The sequence below is a fragment of the Taeniopygia guttata genome, chromosome 27 (assembly GCF_048771995.1).
Source record: "Taeniopygia guttata chromosome 27, bTaeGut7.mat, whole genome shotgun sequence".
NCBI lineage: Eukaryota > Metazoa > Chordata > Aves > Passeriformes > Estrildidae > Taeniopygia > Taeniopygia guttata.
Genome location: NC_133052.1, coordinates 5,419,921 through 5,427,215, shown reverse-complemented (window position 1 = coordinate 5,427,215; position 7,295 = coordinate 5,419,921). Strand labels below are relative to the sequence as shown.

Sequence of the window (7,295 nt, the reverse complement as noted above, 5' to 3'; positions counted from 1 at the left end):
ATGGTTTATGAGACTGTAACATAGATAAGAACTAATAAACATTTGGGTTTGAACAAAAAATACTGTCTTGTGCATTTAATCCCAACCTTAACAGAAAAAAGAAGTGAAGAATCCACATGAAGCAGCTTGGCCCTGCCCTGGCAGGTGTGCAGCTCCCATGAGTGGAATGGGAGCAATGAGCAATTCCACATCCCCACACTGGACTGTTCCTCTGTGCAGACTGGAGGGAACTGGGCAAAAAGGCAGCCGGGGACATGGGATCTGCCCAAATCTGGTTAAACCTGAAATACCCGTACATTTTTCATTTCTGAGAAATCACCCCCAGCTCCTCCTCAGGTTGTGCTTCCTGTTTTCATTTTCTGTGTGTTCCTGAAGACTTCTGACTTAATTTCCCAGCAAATCTGTGTGGAGTCCTGGCCCAGACTGAAACTCCAGGGACCTTTCCTGGTGTTGCAAACATCCCTGGAGTCACTGACCCCCAGAGGCTGTGGGCAGAGGGCAAACACTGCCTGGATTTACCTGCAGGTGCCCAGGGCTCCTCTGCCAGCCCCGCTCTCCTTGTTGGTGGGACACAAGGACCCCATTTCAGAGCCTGCAGCGGGTCAGACACAGACCCAGAGTGATCCAAGAGCTGCAGGGGGAGGCTGTGGCTGTTCCCAACATCCACATCCAGCTGGGGACATGATGTCTCCAGCCCTTCACCATCCTGCTCCTCTCAGGGGGGTCTCTGGAGCAATGTGAGTCCCCTCTGTGTCCAGCTGTGCCTGCTGGGGTGGTTGAACCTTGGCTCCTTGCAGTTCCTGGTGGGATTCGATCCCTCCCGTGCCCTGGGTGCTGCCAGGGTGTCCCAGCTGCTCAGGGTCTCCCTGCCCAGGAGCACTGAGGACCCAGCCTTGGTGGCCCTGGTGGCTCTGGGGAGATTTTGTGCCCTCACCTGCAGAGCTGAGCTGAGGAGGCCAGGGCAGCCCAGAAGCAGAGAGGGGAGGCTGGGGGGGTTCCTGTGCTCCGTGGGGCTTTTCCAGGTCTCCGTGGGGCCGTGCTGGATGTGCCTCACCCCCAGGACTCTCCTGTCCCTTGTCCCTGCCAGGAGTTTCGTGGTGGTGTCCCCGGCCGTGCTGTACCACCCTCACCCTGCCACGCTCTGGGTGCACCTCAGTGACCTCCAGGGGCCCGTCCAGGTCCATGTCCAGCTGCAGGGGGACAGCAGGACCCCTCCCACCACCCTGCTGAGGAGAAAGGTCCTGGAGCCTCATCTGCACCTGAACGTCACCTTCCCTGTGAGTGTCACCCCGGTGTCACCCCAAAGCAGCCGGGAGCAGGCAGGGGGGCCCTGGGTGGCCTCCAGGCAGTTTCCATCAGGACTGGGGACAGATGTGACTTCCCCATCTTGTGGCACTGACAAAGGCAGGCTCGGCCGGTTATCCCGGCTGGAGTGATCCTGCCTGCAGGCTGCAGGGTGCAGGGGGACCCTGGCTGTGGGGGGCTCCTGCGGCTGGGGGTGCTCTGGGTCCCCCGGGCACCGTCCTTGTCCTCTCCCCGAGCCTGTGATCCCCCCGCAGGCTCCAGCCCCCGCCAGAGGGAAGGAGGAGATCGTGGCCCTGCACGTCTCCATCCAAGGAGGTTCCCTGAATGTCTCCGAGTCGAGGAAGGTGATGCTGAGAGCGCTGAGCCCCGGGATCCTCATCCAGACAGACAAGGCTGTCTACAAGCCTGGGCAGGAGGGTGAGGGGGCAGGAGGGACACCCCGGGAGTGAGGAGAGGGGTGAGGGGGCCGAGCCTTGCTCCTGCACTGCCTGGAAACCAGAGGGGCTATCCCGGGATGTCCTGGGATGCCCAGCACGGGCACAGGGCACTGCCAGGGCTCCTGAGGGGCAGTGCAGGGCTCAGGGTGGGTTTCCATCCACCTTCCCACGGGGAATCCCCTCCCTGCGGATGAAGCCGCTCCTCCATCTCCATTTCCTTTCCCAGTGAAGTTCCGAGTTGTCTCTTTGGAAAAGACCTGACCCCCAGCTGGCAGAAGGTGAGAGCAGGGCTGGGGCGCAGGGAGGTGCCAAGGGCTCCCTTGCAGTGTCCCAGCCGGCCGTGGAAGAGGTGTGGGAGTCACCTTTCCCCTCGGGAATGCTGCCCCGGGGCAGGGATGCCCTGTGCGGGGCAGGGCTGCAGCAGGATCAGGAGAAAGCAGAGGGCACGTGTGGCACGGGAATGTGCCCACACCAGCTCCCGGTTAGGGCTGCAGCCCTGCTGAGTGGGAAGTGGGGAATGTGCTGATATCCATCAAGGCACCAGACACCAGCAATAGGGGCAGGCAGGCTCAGCCTCTGGCACCCCTGGGCAGTCACTGGGGTCCCTGGAAGTGCAGGATGTTCCCGGATTAAAGGGGTTCTGAACCCTTCCTGAGGCACTGGGAGATGCCACCTCTCTGTGCCATGCTGGCAGTGCCCTCGGCTCAACCCTGCCAGAGCCAGGCTCAAAATCCATCCCAAAGCAACTTGAGGGCTGGGAAGCTCACAGCATCCCACCCTCCGTCTGCCCCACCCACGGCTCACAGCATCCCACCCTCCGTCTGCCCCACCCATGGCTCACAGCATCCCACCCTCCATCTGCCCCACCCATGGCTGTGCCCACCCCGCTGAGACCCCAAGGAGTGGAATTGCTCCTCTGACCATCCTCTCTTTGCCTTCCAGCTGCCCCTGGTGTTCCTGAAGGTCAGTTTGGGACCCCCAGGGGGTGGGGTGGGCTCGGGGGGCCGGGAGAGGGGACAGGGGGCACAGCCAGGGGCTGTTTGCCGGCTCCCCGGGCGCTGATCCCGCGTGTCCTGTCAGGACCCCAGCGGGAATCGCATCGCACAGTGGCGGGAGCTGAGCCCTCGGCAGGGAATTGTGGATTTGTCCCTCCCGCTGGCCTCGGAGCCGGCCCTGGGCACCTACACCATCAGCGTGGAGGGGAAGAGCCACTCCTTCAGCGTGGAGGAGAATGGTACATGGGCACTGGGAAGTGGGACCCCACCATGGGCAGCAGGTCTCGACCCTCTGCAGCCACCCAGGAGATGTTGTCACTGTCCTGGGAGTGACCACGCTGTGTCCTTGTGCCTGTCCCCTCGTGCTGCCCAAGTTCCAGGTAACCATTCACCTCCCCAGCGTCTGTGGGAGCAGGACGAGAAGTTCCCGGTGGAGATTTGTGGGCGGTGAGATGAGAACGGGGAACGGGGGGGATGGGGGGTCCAGCAGGGTGGGGACCCTGGCACAGCCTCTCCCCTGTCCCCACACAGCTCCACCTACGGGAAGCCTGTCCAGGGGAAGGTCCAGGCTGACTTGTGCCTCAGCCAGAAACCCTGGCATGGCCGGGGGGAGAAAACCTGGTCACTGGGCAGGTGAGTGTGGCCGGGACTGGGGGTGCCACTGGGGTGGCTCCTTCCCGGGAATGCTGATGATGAGGATGATCTTCCTTCCAGACGGAGAAGAACTGCTTTTCCACAGAGGTTTCACTGGCGCCTTAGAGAAGATGGCTTTGCCCTTTAGGAAGGAACTTGGAGTCAAGGCATCGCTGGTGGAGGATGGGACAGGTGGGGATGGGGTGGGCCCATCCTCACGTGCTAACAAGGGATTAGTGCTCCCCAGGAACACCCAAAAGCGCTGCTGGGATTTAGGGATGCAGATGCAGGGATGGGGTTTGGGTGCGGGTGTGAGTCAGGTCAGCCTAGCAAGACTTGGAATTCCAAGCAGAGGAAAAACACCGTTCCAAGATCCAGCAGCTCTGGCAGCGCTGGGAGCTGAGTCCTGGCAGTGCACAGAGGTTGGGATCAGTGCCCGTGGGGTGAGAGGACAGCTCCCAAGGGGAGTTGGGCACCTCAGGACTCCTTCTCTCAGTGGGCTGGCACCAGCAGTGTCACCGTGGTGCCACTCAGGCACTGCCACCAGGCACGGTGGGGTGGCCTCATGATGTTCTCCATGCAGGGAGGGCGGCTCTGCCGAGGTGACGCCATCACGGAGTGGGAGGCCGGGATGTTCTGCACGGCCCTGCAGGGCCTGGGGCTGTCCCCTGCTGTCACCCTCACGGCCTTCCAGCCGTTCTTCGTGGAGCTGGCGCTGCCCTACGCCGTGGTGAGACCTTCACCCTCAGGGCCGCCGTCTTCAACTCCCAGCGCCAGCGCCTGCGGTGAGCGGGACGGACAGGGAGCCCGGGCTGTGGCGGGGCTGAGGAGCTGTGCCGTGCTCTGGCAGCTTCAGGTGAGGCTGGGGAGGTGACCCCGGCTCCGGGGCTGATGGAACCATGGCCGTGCTCTGGCAGGTTCAGGTGAGGCCGGGGAGGTGACCCCGGCTCCGGGGCTGATGGAACCATGGCCGTGCTCTGGCAGCTTCAGGTGAGGCTGGGGAGTGACCCCGGCTCCGGGGCTGATGGAACCATGGCCGTGCCTCGCAGGTTCAGGTGACGCTGGCAGAGCCGCCGGAGCTGGAGGTGTCACTGAGTGCCGGGGACACCTACAGCGGCTGTGTCTGTGCAGATGAAGCCAAGACTTTCCAGTGGGGCGTGCGAGCCACCAGCCTGGGTACAGAGCTGTCACCACCCCACCCTGCTGCCCAGGGACCCCCTCAGGGGATGGGGTTGGGTGGGCAGGGAGGGCACAGCACCTGGGGATTCTCCTCGCTCCACTCTCACCCCTCCTGGGGACTCCCAGCCTAGTCCAGCCAGCCCCACCCCAAGCCCAGGGAGCTGTGCTCAGGTTTGGGGGTTCCCTGGCGACTGAGGGCCATGTTTGCACTTTCAGGGGAGGTGAACATCACTGTGAGCACCGAGGCCCTCAGCTCCACTGAGCCCTGTGGCAGCGAGCTGCCCCTGGTCCCAGCCCAGGGCCGCGTGGACACCGTGATAAAGCCCCTGCTGGTGCAGGTCAGAGGGCTGTGGAGAAGGAAAACGGGATGGATGTGGGAGCAGGGTACAAACGGCCCTCGGGGGGCACTGGGAGAGCACCTAGACATGAAGGCAGGGGTGACCAAGGGGACTGGGGGACAGACAGGTCCCTGCTCCTGACTGACGCTGGTGCTGCTTCCCCACAGCCGGGGGGGATCCTGGTGGAGAAGACTCACAGCTCCCTGCTCTGCCAGGAAGGTAGGACTGGCCAGGGGTGTCAGGCAGTGCTGTGGGAGTTGGGCCCAGGGGTGTGGGCCACTGGTCACAAGGGCCACCGGTCCAGAGGAGGCAAAGGTCAGGGTGCCTGGGCAGGAACAGGGTGGATGAGGCTGCCAGGGACAGGCTGGGAGGAGTCGGGCACTCCCACTGTCATGACCCTCTATCCCCACAGGTGCTGAAGAAGTGTCCTTGGAGATTCCTGCAAACATCCTGGAGAGCTCTCAGAGAGCCCACATCACCGTGATGGGTAAGGGACAGGCCGAGGGAGCCTGGGGACCACGGGGACAGGGTGGGTGCAGAGGTCCCCAGGCTCAGCAGGACGTGGTGCTGGTGGCAGGGACACAGCTGATGATGTGTCCCCCTGGCACAGGTGACATCCTGGGCAATGCCCTGCAGAACCTGGACAGTCTCCTGGCCATGCCCTACGGCTGTGGGGAGCAGAACATGGTTCGCTTTGCCCCCAACATCTACATCCAGCAGTACCTGGAGTACCTGGATGTCTGCTGCTGCCAGACATCCGTGCCAAGGCACAGGGGCTCCTGCAGAGCGGTCAGTGGGACCCCGACTCCCCGCCTGGGAGACACAGAGGGACAGCTGCTGGGGGTGCTGGCACCCACAGAGCAGCTGTGGCCCCTCCTGAGCCGTGTCCCTGCAGCTGAAGAGGCAGAACCTGGTGAAGAAAGTGGAGGTGCAGCCTGACCAGGTGACCATTTACCTAGACCAGGTGAGATGGGGCAGGAGCCCTGGGATGTGGGGGGTTCCCCCATGGTGGGTGGCTACACCTCCCCCCTGGGCTGTCTCCACAGCTGAACAAGGAGGAGCAGACCTTTTCCTTCCGAGCCCAGCAGGACTTCCCGGTGAACAACCTCCAGCCGGCCACCGTGTCCCTGTAGGACTACTCCGAGACAGGTGAGCCCTGCAGGGCGTCCCCCGGCCCTGTGCAGCCCTGCAGGGCGTCCCCCGGCCCTGTGCCAGCCCTGCAGCCCCAGGGGCTCAGTGGGCTCTGGCTGATCTCACTGATGAGCTTTGGCTCGTTAGGGGAGCAGCTCCCCTCAGGCCCCTGGTCACCACTTCTCCCATTGCAGGTGACCGTGTGGATGTGGCCTACACTGCACCCCCCAGCTCAGGCAGGGGCTGAGCCTGCCAGGCCAGGGGTCACCCCACCCTTGGGACCCTGATGGGGACCTGGAGGGCCCCAGGGGACACAGGGCAGGCAGTGGGGACACAGGAGCCCATCCCAGAGTCCTGCCCTGACTGTTGTGCATTTGCTGACCAGAGCTCGGGCGCAGAGGTCAGGGGCTGGCCCTGGCAGCCTGCCCAGGTGTGCAGGAGATGCTGTGCCTCTTTCGGGGGGCTCAGCCCCCATCAGCCCCAGCCTTCCTCCAGCAACCCCCGGAGTTCCCCACGTAGGGCTTTGGGCTCACACAGGGCTGGGACACTGAGCTCCAGGGGATGGGGCTCAGCCAGAGTCAGGGGCAAGCAAGGGCGGTGGTGGGGGTGCTGGGGACTCTCCTCTCATGGCACCCCCATATTTCCTTTTGAAGAGAAGGAAAATGCCTAACTCAGCCTGGAGCCTGGCAGCCCATCACTGCCCCAGCACCTGCGGCCAGCAAGGACAGGGAGAGCTGAGGTCTCTGCTCCCACTCTGCCATGGTCCTGACCCTCCACGGGGGCAGGAGGTGGCCCAGAGACCCTCCCAGCAGCACTGGCCTCCAGCAGGGTCCCTCTGAAAGGAGCCACAGCTCCCGCCCAGGATCTGCAGCCAAGGGGCTCCTGCAGCCCCAAGGACACACAGGGTGGACGTGGCTGAGCAGCCCCAGTGGGGACACAGGCACAGGGACACCCCCGGGCCACCTCCTGCCAACCCTTTACAGGGGCTCTGGGGTGCCAGCTCTGGCCTCTCCCCTCCCCACATCACCTGAAAGGGACCCAGAGCTCGTCCCTCGTGCCAGAGCTCCCCTGGCGGGTCCCCACCACCCCTCACCCCTCCTGGGATCCACAGTGCCACCCCAGCCCCCTCCCCAGCACTGACACGATGCCAGTGTCACCATGAGGGACTTGAGGACACTGCAATCCCAGCACAAACCAGTTAGGTGCCTCTTGGAGAGAAGCTAGGGCCTGGTGGACCCCAGCCCCTGCCCTGGGTCTAAATAAAGCCAGTCAAGCAC

At 63.5% G+C, this 7,295-nt stretch overlaps 1 protein-coding gene across 1 annotated transcript; it reads left to right on the top strand.

Annotated features, from left to right (window-relative positions):
• LOC115490639 (alpha-2-macroglobulin-like protein 1) lies at positions 1-5,687 on the top strand (the record flags this gene model as incomplete). Its single annotated transcript, XM_072919029.1, is given in 23 exon segments — positions 1-15; positions 526-695; positions 697-741; positions 1,091-1,277; positions 1,560-1,722; positions 1,969-1,989; positions 1,992-2,020; positions 2,685-2,705; positions 2,823-2,972; positions 3,097-3,138; positions 3,141-3,184; positions 3,269-3,354; positions 3,357-3,370; positions 3,452-3,485; positions 3,488-3,690; positions 3,867-4,098; positions 4,101-4,159; positions 4,420-4,546; positions 4,766-4,887; positions 5,055-5,106; positions 5,300-5,374; positions 5,498-5,625; positions 5,628-5,687. Coding segments are annotated over 23 exon segments (2,079 nt in total), but the record flags the coding sequence as incomplete, so codon positions are not given.
• Between the last annotated feature and the right edge of the window lie 1,608 nt (positions 5,688-7,295).